The sequence below is a fragment of the Anoplophora glabripennis genome, unplaced genomic scaffold, assembly GCF_000390285.2.
Source record: "Anoplophora glabripennis isolate ALB-LARVAE unplaced genomic scaffold, Agla_2.0 scaffold5, whole genome shotgun sequence".
NCBI lineage: Eukaryota > Metazoa > Arthropoda > Insecta > Coleoptera > Cerambycidae > Anoplophora > Anoplophora glabripennis.
The window spans coordinates 193491-216095 of NW_019416525.1; the positions used below are offsets into that span (position 1 = coordinate 193491).

The 22605-nt window shown below is 35.3% G+C and overlaps 4 protein-coding genes across 4 annotated transcripts in view; 3 read left to right on the top strand and 1 right to left on the bottom strand.

Moving 5' to 3' along the window:
• The first annotated feature begins 296 nt into the window (after positions 1-296).
• Positions 297-4921, top strand: LOC108907340 (E3 ubiquitin-protein ligase RNF216). Its single transcript, XM_018710983.1, has 7 exons — positions 297-447; positions 968-1338; positions 1399-1591; positions 1673-2009; positions 2063-2347; positions 3828-4117; positions 4378-4921. Exons 2-7 carry the CDS (start codon positions 981-983, stop codon positions 4643-4645), a joined length of 1731 nt encoding a protein of 576 aa, XP_018566499.1. The 5' UTR covers positions 297-447; positions 968-980; the 3' UTR covers positions 4646-4921.
• A 3878-nt stretch (positions 4922-8799) lies between these two features.
• LOC108907331 (lipopolysaccharide-induced tumor necrosis factor-alpha factor homolog) lies at positions 8800-9856 on the top strand. Its single transcript, XM_018710974.1, has 4 exons — positions 8800-8980; positions 9075-9134; positions 9194-9282; positions 9647-9856. The coding sequence occupies exons 1-4, from the start codon at positions 8800-8802 to the stop codon at positions 9854-9856; spliced, it is 540 nt and encodes a 179-aa protein (XP_018566490.1).
• A 177-nt stretch (positions 9857-10033) lies between these two features.
• Positions 10034-11954, bottom strand: LOC108907450. The gene is made up of 2 exons (XM_018711133.1): positions 11864-11954; positions 10034-10420 (listed from the first exon to the last, which is right to left on the bottom strand). Exons 1-2 carry the CDS (start codon positions 11913-11915, stop codon positions 10119-10121), a joined length of 354 nt encoding a protein of 117 aa, XP_018566649.1. The 5' UTR covers positions 11916-11954; the 3' UTR covers positions 10034-10118.
• Positions 11955-15921: 3967 nt separating this feature from the next.
• Positions 15922-22605, top strand: part of LOC108907447 (cyclic nucleotide-gated cation channel subunit A) — a 68660-nt gene continuing 61976 nt past the window's right edge. The window contains exon 1 of the mRNA XM_023454849.1: positions 15922-15970. The gene's annotated coding sequence lies outside the window, so the exon portion shown is untranslated. The remainder of the gene's footprint in view (positions 15971-22605) is intronic.

The following is a 22605-nucleotide window of genomic DNA, read 5'->3' on the forward strand; positions in this document are numbered from 1 at the left end:
CAATAATTGGCAATTCATTGTAAGAATGCTGACAATTATTAACATTGAAATTTTACTTTAATTTAGGTATTTAGGTGTAGGTTAAAATACTATAAAACTAAGCGTAAATTTAATTGCTTTTAAAACATTGAATATAGGCAACATTATTTACAATTGAGCGCAATATTAGTTGCGTTCAGTATTAATATGTAAAATGCTATTGTCTCTTTGTATAACCACATGTATAACCGTCTAACCAATAGAAATATCAGTACAAAATTGCAGACAACAATAATTAATTCTTATCTTATCTCTATTTGTGCTGACTCTGTGGTCTGTGGGATTCCCGTTTCACTCATTTTGGTGTTTGCTATCTGCTACAACGCCTAATTAGTAGTTTTATAATGAAATAACTAGTGTTTTTGGTATACAACCGTTACACAAAAGATTATTACAATTAATCTCAAGGTGGGTATAAATAAAATCAACCTATTCTTAATATTTTTTATATGTTGGGTTAATAGCGTTGTTAATAAAAGATAAAAGATAGTACAAAATAGACATTTACACACCATATCTCTAGACGATATTGAGTGATGCTAAAAAAAGTATGATATGATAATTGTATCGGTACAAATAATACAAGCTTTTTGCAATAAATTATCTTTTTACAAATTTAAGTTGAATTGAGGTTAGATTTGAATAGCTGCTTAGGCATAGGTAAAAATAATTCAGTGATAAATGATACCTACTTTGTACTAAATTATTTAGATATATACGCCGTTTATTTTAGAACCGTATGTTCAGAGAAATATTTAAAATAGGTACATAAAAATAAAGTTGATTGTTTTCATTATTTTTTTTCTAGAAATTAAATTCTTTGCTTGCCATCTTGAAACAGGTTAATGTATGTAACGGTTAATATGTATACAGCTTTATCTCAGATTAAATAGTTTAATTTTAAATAAGCTTGTTGATTCGTCAACAGAACTCATACAAACATGGATCCAAATCCCATGGATCAAAATCTCATGGATCCAAATCCCGACTTCATTGCTGCCTTAAGAGATATATATCCTGGGCTTCCAGAGGATATTGCAAACAACATGATACAGATAGCTGAAGAAAATAATCCTGATGACACTTTCGAAGCGAAATTGAACATTATGGTCAATTTACTTTCTGGGTACGAAGGAGCTTGTAATATACCCATCGTCAATGAGGAATTATTATTGGACCAACACTACGAAGTTTTGATGCAGATGTTCCCTGACGCCAACCCCGATTTTATGTTGCAGTTCTGCCAGGATCAGATGCCGGATTTTAATTTGAATGTGGCTGTCCAGAGGCTAATTACAGGTACAAAATTTTAGTGGGCTCATCGTAGAATGCTTGTATTAGAATGTAGTCGACTTTTAGACGGTTACCAAAAAATCGAAGTGGATCCCTTATCGATTTGGGAGCAGTTGAAGGACGCTTTGCCCAATGCCGATCCCACCTACCTGAAGAAGGAAGCCGAAAGATTGGCCTTACTGACCCCAGACGATGTGTCTAATTTTCTTCAGTGTGCCATCGAGGAAAACGACTATCCCACCATGAAGGAATACTTGCAGTAAGAATTATTTTGTTTAAACAATCTGTTGCGCCATTTCCAAAAGGTTACGTTCTCGCCTTGCGTCATTATTTTTTTCAGGCACAAGAAAGAGCAGGAAGAACTAGCCTTCTACAAGCAGTTCGATATCGATAAATTCTTAGAAGCTATACCGAATCCGGTAGATTGGTTTAACGATCCCAACCGCTCGGTATCCCTAGACGAGGAGGCCGACGAGAGCGACGTACAATATGCCCGGACGTTCCTTTACAACAACTACAGCTTCATCAGGAAAAAGTACATCGACCTCCTGTTCGATTGGAAGAACAGGAACCTCGCAGAAATCTGCGACCGTCTGGACAGAATGAGTAAGAGCATGAGACGACCCCGCCCTCAGGAGAAGAACGTAGACAGTTCGAATCTGGCTCTCTTGCAGGAGGTACGCGGGTAACTTCTGCCGTTACCGCATTATAACAACGTTCCTGCTTTCAGATAGCGTTTTTAAAAAACCAGAAGATGATAAAGCGGGAGCTCAAGCACAGGGATGAGGTGTATAAGATGCAGAGGGAAGAGGCGATCAAGTACAATCTCCTCCAGGAATGTCAGTGCTGTTTCGACGGCGACTTGATACCCGAGGAGTGCTATTTCTGCCTGAAGGGCTGCGTCTTCTGTAAGGAGTGCGTCAGGAGGGGGGCGGAGAATATAATCGGAAACGCCGGGATGAGGTTCCCGTGCTTCGCCACCTGCGATTCGGAATTTAGCCTCCACACCTTGCAGGTAACCGCAAGTAAATATTTTGCTTTAATTTGCGCTTTTGTCCATTTAATAAGCGTTTAAAAATAATATTGTGTATTACGGTAAATGGCAATTGTATTGTGCTGTTCATTTCGCATATTGTTCAGATAATATTTTCGCAACATTCTATTGTTACAAATTGCCTATTTTCACATTAGTATCGCTAATTTTTGCTTTAATGGCTTTAATTGCTTATTATTAAAGAAATAGTGAAAAAAATTGGAAAAAAATCCATTTTTTTTCTCTTTTTTTCAACACAGTTCAAAAACTATTCATTTTAGTGAAAAATTGAAAAGGAAAACAAGATTCGTAATTAAATTTTACACATGATATACCTATTTTGAAATAAAAAATACAACATAATTATTGCAAATATAGCAAAAACAATTTTTTTATATATTTACAAATTTGAATGTCTTTTTGTTGAAAACGGTTGGCTTTAGAGATATTAGCAAGATATACCTTTCTTAAGAGGGCTCTGCAGCAAATAGGCAACCAGCAATACACTTCTATAGATTTTATTACACAGTTTGTCTAAATATGAATTAATGCACAAATAACAGACTTTCCTCCATTCTAACGCAAATTTTCTATAAAATGGACTTCGTTTGAAACTCAAATTACCTTTCGGTGTAAAGAAATTTGTAATTTACGATTCAAACTCCAAATTTCTTGACAACAAAAAGTAATCTGACTTTCAAACTCACTCCATTTTATAGAAAATCTGCGTTAGAATGAAGGAAAGTCTGTTATTTACGCATTGATTCATATTTAGACAAACTGTGTAATAAAATCTATAAAAATGTATTACTGGTTGCCTAGTTGTTATAGAGCCCTCTTAAGCAGATAAGTTGGGGGGAAAGATTTTTCCAGTCCAAATTGAAGTACTACACTGTAGCAGTAAAACGATTTAGCAGTTTAAATGCATCCTAATGGTCGTGTGTGGCACTCTCTAGATCGAAATCGTCGATAAATTCGAATTTGTCATGTCCAAAAACCCCCTGATAAAAAATTTCAGGAAATTAGCTTGAAGCAATCGAAAGATTAAAGAAAATTTTATTTTTTTTAACTTCAACACCCAGTATCTAAAATTAAACATTTTAAAGTAACATTTTATATAATTTTTCCCCATTAATTTTCCTCGTAGAATCTAGTGCATGATAATAATGAACTTGTTTATGAGTTCATTTACAATGAACGCCTGCAAAATGCAGCAGAGGCATCGCATAAGCGCAGAATTGGTAAATTTCCTTACAATTTCCAAATTGTCACTTTTTACTATTATTTTCCTTTGCTGTCCCATTTCCCAATAAAAAAAATACTTTCAATTGCCCTGGCACTGTAAATAAGTAAAAAGTGCCTTCATATCGTCACTCTCTGTCTCTCTCCCTGTCTTATAAATAAAAGTATCTGTACAAGTTGTAAATTTGTTCGATTGAAATAGACCGGGATTATTTCGTAGATGGTCCTGCCGAGGAACACCTTCGAGAAGCTCGCTCAAAATATCGCTATCGAAGAAGCGAAAAGGGCCAACATCGATGGCGTGGAAATGTGTCCGTTTTGCGACTGGATCGTCGTCGTGCCCGACGATAAGAAAGTCATCAAGTGCTGTAATATGGATTGCATGACGGAATCGTGCCGGATGTGTCGTCACGTATCGCACATTCCCTTAAAGTGCAACGAGGTCGAGTACGACGAGGACGTCAGGAGGAGGACCTACATCGAGAATAAAATGACTGAAGCCCTGACAAGGTATTAACTAAAGTTTTTCTTTTTATCATTTCTCGAGTGTTTCGTCAAATTGGAAAATTACTGAAATAAGTCTCCGTGCGGGAATTAGAGGGTTTTGGTCTATTTTTGCTTTTAAATCTTTGAAATTTAAGTCGCACGATAGAATAGAAGTAAAACTAGTGAAAATTTACTTTTCATCATCTACAACACAGGGCGTTTTCTAAATTTGTGTCGAGGATAATGGAAGGTGGTTTATCAAAAAAAAAATCGTCTCGTTTCAGGACGTGCCACATGTGCGGCAAGAAATTTATAAAAGAGAGCGGCTGCAACAAGATGACCTGCGTGTGCGGGGCGAGGCAGTGCTACCTGTGCGGGGCGGCCGTCCAAGATTACAACCACTTCGGGGAGGGCAGGTGCCCCCTCCACACGAACGACAACCAAATTAACCTGCAGCGAGTGGTGGCGAGCGCCGCCAACGCCAAACAGGAACTCGGCGACGTCCTGATCAAGTTCGACCCCAGCAGAAATATCGAAGAATTTTTCAGTTAATTCGATTTAACCGAAAATAGGGGAGTGTTTAATGGCTTTTTTTTTAATGGATTTAATTAATATTTTCTTGCATTTATTTCGATTTAATTTACTTTAATCAAATTTACTCTGTTTGTGTGGATGTGGGGACGGAGTATTATTAATAACGTATTTGTATCTGTTTTGTATAATAAATATTTTGTATCCACTTGTTGTAGGCAATGGCAGTACTGTATGTTATCAAACATATTTTTTTTGGATTTTTGCAATATAAATAAAGTTATATTCATGTGCAAACATTTGTTTTATTTCTCGAATTGTGAGAATTCGAGAATCTCTCGTTCAATAATAAAGACAAAAATTTAACCGAACCTCAAAACCATTTTGACAGAAAACATAAATGATTACAAGCCATGGGACCGCCGACATTAGGCAACCAACATTACACAATATACTTCAATTGAAACTGTTAAAGGGCCCTATAGCAATCTAGTTTGCCGCTTTTGAATAAGCGGCATCGTAAATTACAACTTCTTTGCGACAAAAAGTAATTAGAGTTTCAAACTAACTCCATTTTATAGAAAATCTGTGTTAAAATGGAGGAAAGTCATGGCATGGATTCATATTTATAGGAACTGTGTAACAAAATCTATAAAAGTGTATTGCTGGTTGCCTATTTGCTATAGAGCCCTCTTAAATAGAAGTCTTATTCTTATTCCAAAATAAGGCAGTTATATTTAAAAAAATCTAGGCGAGCCTTGCAAAGAATTTAACGTAATATTTATCACTTTCTGTGAATATTTTGATTTTCTTATTGTAGGCAATTTATTTAAACTTGCCGCCTTGAAGTAGGTTGGCAGTGTAGTTGGTAGCCCTGAGCTTAGTTTATGGCGTGCCCGGTAGAGGGTAGAGATGTTTAGTTCCGTGCTCTGATTGGTTGATTAGTAGTAGTTTATTATTGGTCGATGAATGACCTTACTTGTAGAATTATTATTTAAATTAAATAATAATAGAATTATGTATAACCCACATGCTTCTATACAGTCCGATTTTAATTTTTCAGTCCGAATTTAAAAGAAGTGTAATACTACAAAACGTATATTCTAATTTTCCGATAAAATATGTCGTTTAACCGCGATAATTTTTAAGATGCAAGCGCACCAAGCGGCGAAAGCGGTAAGCTCCGAGACAAGGTAATTTTGACATTGCCGTTCGTGTTTTCACATTTATTTGAACGACATTCATTTTATTTCTCATTTATTATATTAGTAATTTTGTTATTAAATTGCGGTTATTTGATTTTCGTGTTATTTTATAGGCTTCAAATATAAATAAATTTTAATGCAAGTATTTATGTCTACCCTGTTTGTTTTTAGCATTACAATTTAATGTACATTTTTTGAGGTTATAACTATGAATTTATCCGTTATAGAATACCTACATTTCCCATTTAAATGCCAACGAAAATTCTTGTTGTATATCAGAAGGAGAGGCAGTTTTTAACGCTGGCCATGTGGTACTATGTGGGAAAATTGGACAGTGATTTAAATTTAGAAATTTATTCATTGTGCTTGCAAACTACTGCCCTTACTAACGACCCTCTTGAAATTCAGGGAGTATTGGCTATCAACAATAGTATTTTGAAAATTTCTTCAATGGTTTGATGAAAACTTGGATTTTTTTTGAACATGAACAACCATAAACTGAACAATAGTAGTTCTACAAATTCTTTTTATCCATAACTGCTGAAGTTTTCCTCACTATTTTCTTAAAATAACAGTGTTCTTAAAATAAACACTATATAAACACAGTTTTAAATAAAATACAAAATGAAATGTCACACAAGAAATTACCTTGTTTCGCTACTATCGCTAATCTAGTGCTAGTGCTAGTATCACTTGTCACCGCCAGATAGCGAGCTCTTAGGTGCATTCGCGGATATGAAAAATTCAAAAAGTAGTGTCCATTACCGAATACCAGCCAACATCCCAAACAGACGCCCACATTATCATGTATATTTAGAGGGAAACTTAAAAGTATTGTAAAATGCTAGAGATGAACAAAATTTTCGCCACTTCCTAGAAAACACAAACATGGATAAATTTAAATTTACCAAATTTGAGTCTTTGTTAAAAATTAAGAAGACGGCACATTTAATTCTATTTATTTATTTTACGATCCCGTGGCACTTCTAGAACGGCCTGTACATGCCGAAGTAATAGGAACAGTGGGGGCAAGTGTGATGCGAGTAGTTGCACGACCTGAGACAATACGGCATGAGACAGCAGGGCCAGCACAGACACAGGCACAAGAAAAGGGCGATTAGGTGGGTTGTGATCGATCGGTGTACCTGCACCTCGGTCACAACTGCAGTCCTACATCTCGGGCATATCATGTACGTGGGGTCGGGACCAAACACGGCCGATTCTGCTGAAATTAAATTAATTAAATAATGTACTGGAGTGTATTTCAATTTTCAATTGTATAAAAAATTGTTTTGAAATGTTAGTTGTAGTGTATGCAACCAACATATCAAGTTCTTGTAATGCTGGTGGTCTCTTCATTCATACATCATATATTTAGCAATAACTTTATCAAAATTGAAACTATAGAATTATTTATAACAACTTGGAGCTGGCATACGTTTATCGTACAGAATATACTTTTGTTTGTAAATAATAGTCCACTTTCCTATAGGTCGATTCAATTGACGCTTGACTTCAGATTTCTGTAGCTTTTTTAACATACATTGCAGTTAGGTTAGAGAAAATATAATAGATGTCGCACCCTGCATTGTTCTTGTCATAGAAGTTCTTGTGAATAAATGACAGTGGCGGCGTCAATAGAGTTCGCCCCAACCATTTTTTATTAAATTGTAATTTAATATATCTAATTTAACTATACTTTGGCGTATAGATTTTAATTGAAATATCTTAAAATTGAAGATAGTAGCCAAATATAGCAAAATCTGACACTCGCTGGTAAATGGTAAACAACTAGATCGTATTTTAATCTACATCCACGATTAAGAGTTATAACTGACACCCGTAAACATATTTGTTTAACTATTGCACTACGACGACAACATTACTAATTTATCTTACAAGATATGAGACTGGGACTATCCTCCCATATGCCCTCCTCCTCAGCATAACTTGGTGGTGGTTTTCTTGGAACAAAGGAGCAAGAGGAGCAATTCTTAATCCGAGATCTAGGAGGGGGTCCCATTCTTATGACAGACGAGTACGAAGGCAGTATTTTTTGTCTGGATAACCCTGCAGATTTCTGCAGGTAGATTTCGTCGTGAATCGCGTTTGTAGAGTTCACAATCCCAGCACTAAGAGCTCTAGAGACACACGTTGTAAACAGTGTATTTATTTCAATTTTATGTACCTATAAATACCTATAAATCTCGTATGTTCTCAAGTTATCCGTTCGCTCGAGGTGTTCCGACCTGGTTCTGGAGGTACCTGGAATACTATCACAGATATTCACCCGACACTCCATTTTCTTGAACACGGTATAGTCCATAAGCTCACTTAGCACTTCTTTGACAGTGCATTGCATTCTAGAAGTTGCATTGTCGTTGCTGTCCCTTCTTACATTGTATATCTGCCTTGACACAGTACTAGGATCTAACAGGTACTCTGGAGGAGCACCTGACGAAATTACTGAGTTTCTGTTACTTCCTGTGGAAGTTGATGACAGCTGAATTGATGGCATACGGATGATGGTACAGTCCAGGATTTCGTTCAGCATATCCTTCACTGTACATGTTTGGTAAGGTATAGTTGATCGAGTTCTTTCAGCAGTTTTCTCTTCCGTGTTAATCCTTGGTTGAGGTAGAACGGTGGATGAACCTTCGTTTACTGAAGGTTGAGTTTGATCAGTTGACGAGTCCAAGAGGTCACTTAAAATTTGGGATACTATGGAAGAGATTTCGATGTCTACCTCTGTGGGGTTTCTGCCTCTTTCTGCTGCCATTGAACAGTGTTAATATTCATGAAATGATATGTTACTGTCATTTCCCGACAATTTGACACAATTTTTGAAGCATACCCGTCAAATTAAAGTCAGAGAATCAAAATCTACAAGTGCAAGCATCCCTCGAAGAGAAAACAATCCCTCAAGAGCAAAATGCCTCCGATCCCGCCCGGAAAGTACGTTTAAAATTAATGGAGCGCTACTTGATATGCCAGATATGTGGAGAAAAGTTGCCCTTCGACCCGGTATGCACGTGTACCCTTGGAGAACACCTCGTCAAAAACCACCCTGATGCGGAAATGACCCATTTCATTGTCGAAGACACGTCTCTCTGCGGGTGCGGTAGGGAATCAACATCTAGTTCATCCGAAGGTGGGTAAAATGTTTGAAAAAATTGAGATAACTGTATATTCTACATTTTTTAGTCTTTCATCAACATGTAAGTTTATAATTTTTGGTTTTGAAGGTCTATATTCAACTGCAGACGCCGCTGTCGGTAATAAAAGCGCAGTTTTCAAGACAACAAGTGAGTTGAGAACTAATATATAGAAAAAAAACGGGTAAGTTATTTTAACAATATTTTAGTTGAGACGTGGAAACCTGGGCCTTTGAATGTGATCTGTCCTTTGTGTGGGAAAGAAGATAGGCCCTGCATTAGAAAACAAAGAAACAAGGTAGGCAACTAATGATAGACAAAGATAAAAATAGAAGGTAACACCCAGTGAACTATATACATACATGTATAGTTCATTGCTAACATCTAACTGATGTGACCTCTGCCCACAGCACAGACAACATTCCCAATTCAAATCAAGTGCTCTGCCCTCTGGCGGAAACATTTTGTATTTAAAGAGGGCAGATAAAATGTAAACAAACTTGAATTTGATGCAAAATTGTAGTTTTCTCATGATTTAACCATCTTTGCAAAAATTTATTATTTAGCCTAAGAAAAACTAGTACTTAACCCTTTTTTTTACATGAATCAAATGCCAATGTTGCCTATTTATCACATTGTCACGTACAAATGAATCCTTTTAGGTCGCTTACACCCAGTTCGGAGCATTGTGCATGGTTACTTGCTGGCCTATCTGCTTCTTGCCCTTTCTGATGTCCCAGTCCAGCACCATACACCTCTACTGCCGCCACTGTGGAGCCCTCATTGGCGAATACAACAGACAAACCGGCACCCTTAAACCCGCACCCATCGACCCGAGTAAAAAACTTAATGTACCCAGTAACTTATGTTAGGTTGGATTTAATTTTGTCGTTTCCTAACTTCCAATAAAATTTGTGAGTAAATTGATAGCTTAAATTATTTAGAAATGTAAAAAATTCTCTAAGCCCTACGTCGGGCGCCATGTAAGATACACAAGGTGGTTATGTAAATGAATCGATAGGCAGGTATGTGGAAGTACCAACAAAATAGACAGTAAAAAACAGGTTTATTAAATTAATTAATAAATTAACAAAAATAAATAAAAGATGATTTATTTTCACAATCAAGCCTGCTTTAGCTCCGACCTATGTACGCTTTACACGCTCTGCAGTAGTGTACGGCTATGCGACACCTCCTCGTGCAGTAAGGCAGCCAGCAAAGTAACACTAGCGTTAACAGAGCAGCCATAAAATGAGTTTTCTTTGTGCACTTGAGTACCACGTAGGTTTCTTGGACAGCACGACAGTTAGGGCATGTTATGAGTTTGGGGCGTTTACCCAAGACGTACATTTCCAGCAACCACTCTCGCGAGCCCCACCTTGTCCGTCTCGATGGGAAACAGCAAAAGACGCGGGTGGTGGTTTTACCTCTGCGGCCTGAAAAACAGTGCAATGTTGGAGTATAGGTGAAACATGTACAATATTTTAGGTTATGATACACAGATTTCTGGAAGCGAATGGGCCATATTTAGAGAATAGGTTTATTTCTTACTGATATGCGAGGTCGTCAATAAGTTTCTCGATGAATTTTTCTATAGTGGACATAGTTAAAGCACTCGACCTTGTCTCATTGTGTTAAAATATCTTTTATTCTTTTTAAATATAAAAAGCAACGCTCATTTCCGGGTATTATCATAGGGAGAGGAAAACTATTTCATTCAGTTATAAACTAGTTATTTAAATAACTTGTAAAATATTATACCTGTATATACTTGATCACGTCATTGAATTTGACAAATTCTTGGCTTTGAGCATCGACGACAATTTGAAAATTGTTTCGCATGGCTACTATACAGGGTCGGAAAGTCCCCATGGTTCATCGGCCGTTGCGGGCGGAGACTATGAGACGCCTTCATTCTAGCCATCCTTCTCTATCGCACGGATTTCTATGACTTACTTTATCGCTCTCACGTAACGACCGATGAACCATGGGAACTTTCCGAACCTGTATAACAAATCTACAGTTTTTACAGTAAAATTACAAATATATTCTTAAAACTATAATTTCTAGTAATACGTCGAGTCGAATCTTTCTTTATTGTCATATGTGAAAAGTCAGTGACCAATGTATTTATGTATGTACTTACAAATAACAAATTATTGTTTGATAATTTTGGGTCGATAAACCACAATCTCCAGTCAACTTCTTTAAAGTTGGAAAATTATTAGTTCATTCAATGCACTCAACCACCACAAATTCAATATAACTCACTATTCTACCATACTGCACAATTTCATATAGAATCGAAATATGCGCTTTTTATCTTTTACCTTGTTTAACGACAGCAGTCCACCTTCAACTTATATCGGTGACTAACAGTTACTTATTTGAAGAAAATATTTCGAGTCATTTATTAGTACAGATTACAGATAACGAATCGAGAACGCATTTCTATTAACTCTAAGTATTATTGATTACAAACGACGAAATTACTACTACAATTATGATGCTTTATAATTACTTTTTTGTATCTTCAATGTCAATAGTTGACCAATGTTGTGTTTAGAACTATAAGACAATTTCAGTAGAAACTAAATGAGTGAATGAATTAACAATGACTAATATTTGTAAATATAAATGAGATTGCAATTTTTAATAAGAATTGTTTACCTTTAAGGGGTGACTTATCAGATGGCTTACAAACAAAATGATGGGGATTCTGCTCACTACGCGAGAGGTATTCCCACAAAATTCATAAATATTCCAAAACTAACTGCGTATCTACTAGGTTCCGAAATATTTCATCCAGCTAAATTAAATAACTTACAATTTATATATCCGTTTAGGAAATAAAAGTAACATTATCTGCGGAGACTTACAAAAATCATTGTCAAAAATCCTGTCATTGTCACAGCACTGAAGTTTATCCATGGCTTGTGTCTACTTGTATTTTGCATCACATACTTTAAGTTCAAGACCAAAATATAATGCTGTTATCTGTGTTTATGTGACTTTTTGCCCTTCTTTATTCAGGGTCATATATTTCTTATTTACTTAACTTGCTTTATCTGCGTAATATGACGCGTCACAACAAAACAAGAAGTGTTGGTAAAATTTTAAAATAAGGTTACTTAAGGGTGGTCACAGGAGAGTCATCTCTTATTTCATTTGTTGTTTTCCATCTAACGCGGACCATACACTACGAGATATGAAAGGAAAAACAGAAAATGTTACATTAAACTGAACCTTTATTTAAGTACTCAATGTAAAACAATACTTTTATATTTATATGTAAATTATCTACTATTTCTTATCTTTATTATGAAGTGTGGTTGCGCACTTGTTTCAGAAACACCCTGTCTACAAACAAGGGCAAAAATGTACACCCCATGCGGTTATTTGTGAACTAATCACCCCTTAACCTTGACCTTTCCAATTAGTCATTAAATAACTGAAAACTACTAGGTCCTTGAGGAGCACGTCTGTCAAATCTTCTATTTAAAATCAGTTTGTGGCCAATATTTTCATTACGCTATGTGATCGAGTGGCCCTACTACATGAATAAAACATCTTAGTCCCTCGGGCTAGATCGTGAGGTCTTCACTGTGTGAAACTCCATCGACTTTATTAGGTGCAGTTTAAACACGTATTCCATTGTTTATACTACGCTTGTTGCTAGGGTAACGACAAAAACAAAAAGGCAAAGGCAACAAGATGTGTGATATGCAATTTCCATCTGTTAGAATTCGCAATAAATTCTCAACAGTGTTCTAGAGTCCAGTTTGAAATAGCTTAGTCTAAAAATAAACCTAAGTGTTATCTATCGTTAATTAAAGACAGCTAAATCTGTATCATCACCATGTTCTTATATTCACTTATTGTGGCCTGTCGACAAGACATCGTGTAATCCTCATACAAGGTTCCATTAATTACGGATATTGAACATACACCGTCCAAACCCCGGACAAAAACTCACGGTTTCCTAACAAAGCCTCTTCGTCGACGATAGGTAATCCCATACTCCTCTAAAAACTGTCTAGGCACTCCACGACGTTTTTACAAACGCTGCCAAACTCTATCGATGGGAGAACCACAGCTTACCTACAAGCTGTGGGAGAACTTCGCATATCGGGAATTCCAAAGCATGCCGTGAATCAGGAACTACCGCACATTGTTTTGGAGACACCAACGCATACTCCGATAATTATTATTAATAATCAGGAACAGCTATTTTGAGAATATCGATCTAAGGATTAAGTAGAAGCAATTTGACAATCATTAGAAGTTTATCAAAGTTTTCGCAATCAAAGGATAAATTTCGTATGTTGAAAAATTGAGTGAAAACTTGCAATGCCTTGTCGTAAATCACAGCAGGTCCAATGATTCAATACCAGGGATAGAGATATCCAAATTAATCTGGAATAGCACGTACGCTCGTAGGTCGATGTTTTGAAAAAAAAGGGGATGGTCAAGGTTGTGCTTAGAACGCAAATTACTTCACTTTTAATTAATAAAGTCCGCAAAACAGAACGGGACAGATAATTAACTTCATTTAAACAGGACAGACTTCAGGGGGATATCAGTTTTTGCTTTACCTCTTTGTTTACTGTGAGAGGTAATAAAAAATATGTAATTATATTAAGTTTAATAAACTAACGCCCCATATAAAATTTTAAAATGATTATATCCTTTAAAGGAAACAATAATTATTATTTAAAAAAATATATAAGAAGCGCTTGAAGATTTGTATTATCCTGGATATGATTCCTATATTGTAATGGAAGTCTGTAATATCATGCATGTCAGATATTTACATACAAATCCTTGGGTAGTCCTGAACTCTGTACTAAAGAGAAATGCACCTCATAATTCCAGGAATTCAGCGAAAATTAAATCCCCCGACATCTTTTCCTGAAAACAGTCCTGGATGTAAACGAACAGTATTCAATTAGACATAATTGGAAAAGTACAGCGAATAAATTCTGCCGATAGGGCAATGTCGATAGCAATGACAGTATAATAGTATCAATAGGTAATTAGCAGATAAAGGACAAGGGAAAAATTTGCTCCATAAACAACACCATGCACTAATGGTAATGAAATACGATAAATATAAACTTGTTTCCTGGGTCTGACGTTCGTGTAAATCATCTAGAGGTAATTTTATCTCGAATTTCCTATAAAAGTGATGTAATAAACCAGTAAATTGAAAGAGTTGGAAATAATAGACTCTCCTGCATTATATTAGCATTAAGCTCTTGTGTCTATGCAAGGACTTCTAAAATAGTGTGTTGAATGGATATTTTACGATCTTAAGAGCACTCAATTTCACAATGCATGTCTGCGAACTTGCGAAGTTTACTTATAACTTTTACGGTGCTATAAACATCTACATGTCAATAAAATAGATTCAAATAAGTCACTGGCTGTTGGAAACACATAAATTAACTAATTCTTATCCCGAAGCTACTTCTATCTAGGAGTGAGTAAATAAAACTAAGAAATTGTTTCGTGTGACATTAAGTGAAAGTTTAGATCAAAGCAGATATTTCTGTAGACAGTAAACTAACTTCAGATCACAGTAAGTTCTCTCCGTGTGGATCACGCACGTATCGACGCCAAAACATAAAATATCATGCATTATTCAAGCCTCGAAAGTCACTGACTTTCACGTTTCTGTCAGCGAAGCGGATTTTTACTTGCTCCTGTTGCTCGCCGCCCTCTGCCGAAGGCCGATCAGGAATCTGTAAAGAATCGTGCGGACGAATTCCAATATTTATGAATAACTGAGGTATAAAGAACATTGGAGGGTCGAATGAGTTTTTGTTGGAAGTGCCGTAGGTATATTTTCTTTTCGCTTTATCCAACGATTCGAAACTGCTCAATCCAGTGTCGTCTGAGAGACTGATTTACTAGATCTGCACAAGGTTGGATATAAATATGTCAGGATGATTCAGAACTGACAATATAAAGCGTTTTACATAGGTTTAAGCACAGGTTTGATCAGGTGTATTACTGATTTTGTCAGTGTTGCCTTCAATGTTTATTTTCTTTACTTGTTAAGTGCGGACACTTTTTTTATTATTTGCCTGTGCAAACTCATGATGAAGTGTGGTTTCAAAAGTATTAGGTTTGAAATAATTCATCCAAGCCTGAACATCTGTACGGTACACCAGAGAGTGATCGTCTTCATTATTGAAGAACTTTGGAAACTCCATTTCGATCCCTGTAAAAAGTTGATTTCGTTCCTGGTAGTACCAATCTTCAACTCTTTAGTCCCGCAGCCAAAAATTCAGATGCATTTTTTGGAAGTCTTAGTTTTCTAATCAGATAATTCAACTCTTCTTGATTACTGGACTGTTGTTTTCGAGTTGAATTTTAAATGGCCAAACTGGGAAGCTCAACCAGTATCAAATTCGTGTTCAGCCCGTCAAAATACATTGGATTAAAACTTGGACTACTACTTGAAAACACATATAGATAGCCATGTGGAGTCTACAGGTCAGCGCAATGCATTCGACAGACAGATACAGTCGCGAACTAATACGCGTGCACTCCAGGAAATACTTGGCTGTATTTCTTGAAATTTTGGGTAAACGCCGAACGATTTGCGTTAATACCGAGAATTGAAACCATCCCAGAATCGGTCATCCCGCAAAGCAGATACCATTCGGAGAAAAGTTTCCGTTTACGTGGGGATCGCGATCGCGCGGGAACGACGGATCTTCTGGAGAGTGGGAAGAGCGCTGGTGGACGCTGGATGGAAGCAGTTGCGTCGGGACGACAGGCGTCGCCAAATCGCCTCCTCTCGCGTGCGGTTTCACCGGTGATAACTTTGTGCGTCCGTTAGGTCGGTGATTTTTTGTGGCCCAACTGCGACTAGTTTTAGGGTTGCAGGAGACGATAGTGACTGAAAAAAATTATTTTATTACTTGTGCGTCTAGTTTTTCACTTGTTCTGGGGAGCGGTGGGATTTTTTGAATTAGGTAAGTTAATACCCAATAGGACTTGGTACTTAGCCCCAATTACAGGATAAGTTGAAGCCAAAAAAAGAATAATATTAAGTAGTAAGCAATCACAATATAAAATCAAGACATAGAAGATCTTAAATATAAACAATAAGAGACAAATAAGACAAATAAGCTAACATATTATGCAAGATTAGGAGAACATTTGCTAAACGAATAATTTTTTTATGTTATTTATAGAATAAAAGATTTATCAAGTTGGTCTTCATAATTTTCTGAATGACTGTTAACTTTATCCTAACACATTTTATCTTCAAATAGTCAGCATCCACTAAAAGCTGTAGAGTAAAAAACTTTAATAACCTGAAATAAAATAAAACAACTTTATTCTGACATTGACAAAATTATCTTTTAGACGAGGGTAAATTTTTGGAATATTAAAGGAATGTTACCAAGAATTTAATTTACTGTGAAAAGAAATACTTGCGTACCTCATAATATCTCTTATTAACCCTGTGGAATGATCTCGTTTGTCTCACTGTATTTAACTAGGTTTTGAAAGAGTTTTTTTCATATATCAATTTGTTTTATTGGTCACAAAATAGTCCAGTCACTGAAGCAATTTGGCTACCAATTTTTTCGAATGGAATGTATTGACGTGAAATTTGAACTGTAGCTAGGGAATAGCCCAAGAAATAGAAGTTACATAGTGCCGATGTGTGCTTTTAGGGGTGGATACCATCCCTTCTGGAGGGTGGGAATTTTTTTATTAAAAATAACCTCACGATTCGATAGAGAACTTTTTTTTCTATTTTTTTGGACATGGAAGGTTAGTTTTTAAGTATGTTTAAGGGTTGAAAAGTAATTAAATTTCATAAATTATATTGAAAAACATGAAAGGAACTTTACTCAACATGAATTGAATTTTTAAAATACGTAAATTTGCGATTTTCGCATTTTTTTGTACAAGGGTAGTTTTCACCCCCAAATAGAAAAAAGCACACATCTAGACAATATAACTTTTGAAGTGGGAGATCAGATGAGCTTGTATGCAAATTTTCAGGAAAATCCACGCTATCCGAAAAAATTAGGAGCTTTTACTTTATTTTCTCCTTTAGTGCCTGGACTAAAAGAAGAAAAATAATATTTGAAATTGTCTTGTGTTTCAACTGTTCTTAAATTTTGATTTTATCAAGGAAACGTCTTATATTTTCTAACCATATAACCAAATTCTAAAAAAGTATATTGAAATTGAATTCATTCACAAAATATGCCATTTCATCTTGTGGAAGACAATACGTTTTGGAAGTGGTTGCTCTAAGCCTCGCTGAAAACTAGACTAATATTATGCAGATCATATTCCCCATTCGTCAAAATTTCATCTAGAGCTTCTCCAGAGGTTTCATTTTAGAGAGTAACTCCGACATTTCCTGGTCTCCACGGAATTTGCTCTCATATACGAATTTAGTTGGTTTGTCAAAGTTCTAACAATTGTAACGGTGAGTATTGATTTCTATCAACCAACTTGCGAATGAGTTAGATAATAATAGTTAAAAAAAACCGCAAATATTTGCATATTGAATGAAATACAGTCCAAAACAGTGACAGACACAAATAATTTTAAATTCTCCCACTTTTTGCTGTTCGTTATTGCCATATATTCCTGTTTTGAACTTTCCTTTATTAATTCATTGATAAAAAAACACGATATTCGAGGATTAATAACCAAAGTTGTCCAGCACCCAAAACTCCTATTCGAAAGTTTGGCAAAATCTTCCCAAGCGTTCATTTTAAATTACATAAGTGGTTATCTACCCATGAATCTCATTAGGGCGAAAAGCAGAACAAAAGAGGGATGTTTATCAGAAACTCCTAAACAAAAAATTAATGCTAAAAAGGACCCCACAGCATTACAAACTTGGCGCATGGCGCTACTCAAAGTTTCGAACGACATGACTTCATCGGAGATTAATTAAATTAATAAGTGTAAATCCCCCGAAGAGTTTTAATCTGTCCGATGGTGCCCCTCGGGTGCATCGGCCAAATTTGCATATAAATGAAATTAGCTACAGATTGAGCCCAGTCGTCTAGTGGATTAGAGCCGGTGTGATAATTCGTAATTTGCTTTGACGTATTGGAGATAAAAATGTATTGGTTTGTAATTAAAGGACATTAGCGTCGGTTGAATCCCTTAGGGGGAGCATATATGGGATTGAATTGGCATGGAAATTTTAGAGGAGCTAATATTAATGAATAGAATAAGGATATTTCAGTTTTCTTTTTCTCAAAGCATCCCAAAAACAACCGCTGCAACTTTTCATTCATTGTTATTCGAATAATTGAAATTGTCACTTTTGCTAAAAATTAATTAAAGGTGTTAAATTTTGCATCTTTTATCAATTGATAATGTTTCTTTTAGCAAAAATACATATTTATTTCATCAAAAAAGTTAAATATCGAATTTAAAAAGCTCCTCGAAATTTACAGATCAATACGGTCGTTATTTTTTACTGATAAATAGCATAGTGATTAGACCAACTACATAAGTAGTCACCATTTTGTGATAGAAGTAACGGATAAAAAAGTAAAGACGAGATCAAAGTTGGCGTCGATTCAATTGTTTTTATTGTTATTTCTGTCGTTCTCATCGATTTGTTACGGATAAGGTTAAGGATTGAGTCTAGAAACTGCCTTTGTTTAGGTTCGATCAAGCAACATATATTTAGTTATTTATTGATGGAATTACTAAAAATACTCTTCTTAAGCTGAAAGGTGGGTAATTTTTAAATTATCCAGCAGATGACTTTTTTTCTTTTCGATATGGATGACAAGGCATTTTGAAGCCAAATAAATAAATATTCTTTTAATAAGAATAAGAAGAATGACGTCTGTTGGATAATTTTAAAATTGCACATCTTTCGACTTACCTTAATATTTGACTGAACAATATTATAAAGTCGTTTTTAATTATTGTTCCCCACCTTTGAGTGTTATTCGTATTTTTTTGTAAATGCATAATAACTTCCTGTTCCTATTCTTATATTTAATTAATTTAATCAAAATTGTTTACTCTCTTATACCGTCTAGAAGTGAAGCTAAAACTGTATTAATATTTCAGTGTTTGCCATAAATTCCTCGCAAGAAAGACGAACCTTTCGCAAAAATCTCCTGATTATTAACGCTAATTAAGTTTTATTAGTTTAGTTAAATTAATATTTCCTATAAATAAAGTCAAATGATAAAGCTACGAAAGCTTCCCACGCAATTTTATTACAACTGTATTTATTAAAACAGGAAGCAACAGATCTCAGTGTTGATTTTGTAATGTTAACCATTCAACTTTAGCGGCCGCTAATAAAGCTAGAGTGCAAAGCTTTCTGCAGCAAAAACTAAGCGTGGTCCCGTTTCCTAGGTTCAAAGAGCACCAGCAAAGGTAAAATAAAAATATAGATCCTAATCTGCAAAGTCTGCAACAGCGGGAAAGTGCCGTCCGAGTTTTTCATATATGTTTTTAAAAAGGAATTATAATGTTCTTTGTGGGATGCTGTGAGAATTTCGTTTTAAGGACATTTAATATGAAAATTATTATGGAAATCAGATGTACTGAATATAATTTGACTTGGCAACATTGTAGAGACTTAACCTAAGATTTATGTTCATCATTTGTTCCTCTTTCTAAAAGATCCGCTCTCGTGGCAAACGGTCGGTTAAAATATAAAAATTATATTAAGGCTTCGAATAAGCAGGGCGAATTATTACACAATAGACAAGGGTGGAAGGACCTTTTCGCACGGAGTGGATTTTCAACGCAGCTGATTACGCTGGACTCAATTAAGTTGTCAGAACGCGCTGAAAAAGGAAAATGGAAGGTAATGCACGAGGTGTGGCTGAATACAAATGAGAAGTTGTTCCAAAAAAGTCTAAGACACAATATAATATAATATAATAGTCGCAAGGACTCCTAACCCAAGAGGTTCAACAATTGCTGACCGATGGATTTTTTTTATTTTGGTAAAAATTGCTTTCGAAGTGGATTATAACTGAACTGAACAGATATAACAATACGTGAGTATATTAAACAGAAAAAATTGTGACAAGTGACAATATCTCAGCGTCAGATTATCTAAGTTCTTTCTGTGATCAAAAATGAAAGAGAAAAAGATCTAATGGGCACAAGGGCATATTATTTCAAGTGAATGAAACGTGTTTTTAGTTTGACCACAAAACAATTCTTAATTTATCTAGTTCTAATTACATATATCTTGTTGAGTGAAAAATCTGTATAGTTTCCATACCTTGAAAATATCTCAGTTCATTTACTAAAGTTCCATCAAATGACAAAGTAGAAGAACTTAATAAATATTCATTTATTAAAAATGCAAATAAAACAAGTTCCTGATAGTTAAAGTCATTTATCTTCTTCCAAAGTAAACAGAACTTTCTAAAAAAATGAACGACAAAAGTTTTTTCGCAAAACCGATTTATTTTATGCAAAATTTCGACTCAATCACTAAAGCACTTTCGAGGAAAAAACAACGTGGTACCTAAACACTTAACAATTTAAAACAAATGTTTTCTGTAAATTTAATGCTACGTGACAAAATCAACGTAGACATCTACAATTATAATACCATACCGACCAGGACAACATACCCAAAGGACTAATAGTGCATTCTCCTCTATAATATTTCACTTGAAATGTGACACTAGGCTGCGTATTATCAATAATCTAATGAAGATACACCGCCGTCAGCCATCGCATGTCTTGCCATTGAGATATTGCACGACATCTTATCTGAACGACTTAATTAGATAATGGGGGTTTTCTAATCCAATATGGCCGCCTGCCGGCTAATGCACAGCAATTACAGAGCGAACCGCTTGTTTGTGCAATGATTAGTTGCAATTTGCCACGACGCAAGGCAAGTGCTTGAGAATTAAATGCAAGCGGTGAGCACTTCGTCAAAGAGGTTCTCATATATTGCTTAAAGTTTGCAATCTGCTATTAAGTACAAGATATTTTGACTGTGATAAGGTTTAACGTGCTTATTAGTTTAATCAGAATTTTTTTCTGTGAAAAGTAACTTCTTACAAACCATCGATTATAAAATTATTTTTCGATAATAATAGTATCGTTTTCTCGTTATTTCATAGTAAGTCGTGTTGCTGAAACAAAAAACTGACGCGAATTCACCGCGCCCCTTGTTTCCACAGCTTTACGGTTAAATTTGATAGATGAGAATGTGCCCATTATCTGAACATTACGTTTCTATGAAACAGCAGCTAGGATAGCCTCTATATTCCGTTTCAATGAATACGAGGGATAACCTTTGAAACAAGGAGGACAATAAATGTTACAAAGGCCGGTAAACTTCGTAATTTTAGTTGAATGACCCACGGAACCATCTACGCGAGTTACTTTGATATTTTAGAAAATTACGCTCTAAAATAGGTTTCGGTTCGTTGAGGAAACCAACTGACACTCATTTTTGATCTTAATAGGACTAGGACTAATAAATATTTTCATCTCACTGATCAAACTTGCGTTTGTTGCTTATTATCAACATATTTTAATGAAATAAAATGCAAGGGTGGTCCCAAATTGTCTTTGTATTCTATCACATTTTAATGGTGCATCATCCCTTATCAACCCTTTAAAATGCTTCAATTGAACTCTACTTACTGTCGATTAATGCTCTTGGTACAAGTATATTAATTTTTTTCGATATTTGAAACCGCACTTTCAAGGCCTACTACTTCTCAGAGGTGAGCTTAGAATAAAGGTAAGTTAAATTAAATCGCAATATTTTGGGTTCCCTTAAATAAGTAAAAATGAATTATAATAGAATATTCAAGTAAAACTGTTTCTCAGTGTACAATTCCAGTATAATGAGATAGCGTTGTTTTAAGTTTAATATACTTTTTCTTCGCCGTGCACTTTTCTCTCTCGATTTTTTCGCTCTTTACATTGAACCTCTAATACACAAAAGATGCTATAAGAACGAAATAATTCGTTTGTTCGGCCACAAAAGATAAGGGCCTCTTTATTGAATGGAGAAAAATAGAGGTGGCCAGTCCTTTCATGAAAAGGGCTTATCTCCCAGCACGTTGATGGATAGACCCGAAACATGGTCGGCCATATCGTATAATGAAGTCCTTAAGGTCACTATTAAAACTCTGAACTATTCTTTTTAATCCAGGCGGTGTCTGTTTCGGGTTGGGTAAAACGCATATGATCGGAGATTTTTGCTTTAACGGCTTCCAAATAACGTCAGAAATGATAATTTTTCTATGCAAATAAAAAAAACGTGGGCTTAATTGTTATTGCAAAAAAGTATAAAAAATAGCAAAAAAATTCATTTTTTTCTTGGATTTCACGTCGACAACTTGGCAACTATTCGTTTTAGACAAAAATGGAAGAGGAAAAAAGTTTTGTAATTAAATTTTGAACAAGATAGAGTAAGTAGCAAATTCGAAAAAATAATTATTGCTGTAGCAAAAATCGGAAAAATCATTTAAAAAATTGCAAAAAATGCTAGTTTATTTGTCAATTTTTTTCAGACACTTGAATAATACCTAGGATCTTCATACTTTTCCCAATTAAACTTCTTAGTGCATAGAATCATCACACCAAATTTCATCCAATTCGGTTC

Bases quoted from the DNA above. Each gene is read 5' to 3' on its own strand.
- LOC108907340 (XM_018710983.1), top strand. From the start codon at position 981: ATGGATCCAAATCCCATGGATCAAAATCTCATGGATCCAAATCCCGAC. The intron at 1,592-1,672 runs GTAAGAATTATT...TATTTTTTTCAG, and splicing joins ACCATGAAGGAATACTTGCA to GCACAAGAAAGAGCAGGAAG. The intron at 2,010-2,062 runs GTACGCGGGTAA...TCCTGCTTTCAG, and splicing joins ATCTGGCTCTCTTGCAGGAG to ATAGCGTTTTTAAAAAACCA.
- LOC108907331 (XM_018710974.1), top strand. From the start codon at position 8,800: ATGGAGCGCTACTTGATATGCCAGATATGTGGAGAAAAGTTGCCCTTC. The intron at 8,981-9,074 runs GTGGGTAAAATG...TTGGTTTTGAAG, and splicing joins AACATCTAGTTCATCCGAAG to GTCTATATTCAACTGCAGAC. The intron at 9,283-9,646 runs GTAGGCAACTAA...GAATCCTTTTAG, and splicing joins TTAGAAAACAAAGAAACAAG to GTCGCTTACACCCAGTTCGG.
- LOC108907450 (XM_018711133.1), bottom strand. From the start codon at position 11,915: ATGGATAAACTTCAGTGCTGTGACAATGACAGGATTTTTGACAATGAT. The intron at 10,421-11,863 runs GTAAGTCTCCGC...ACTGTTTTTCAG, and splicing joins GATTTTTGACAATGATTTTT to GCCGCAGAGGTAAAACCACC.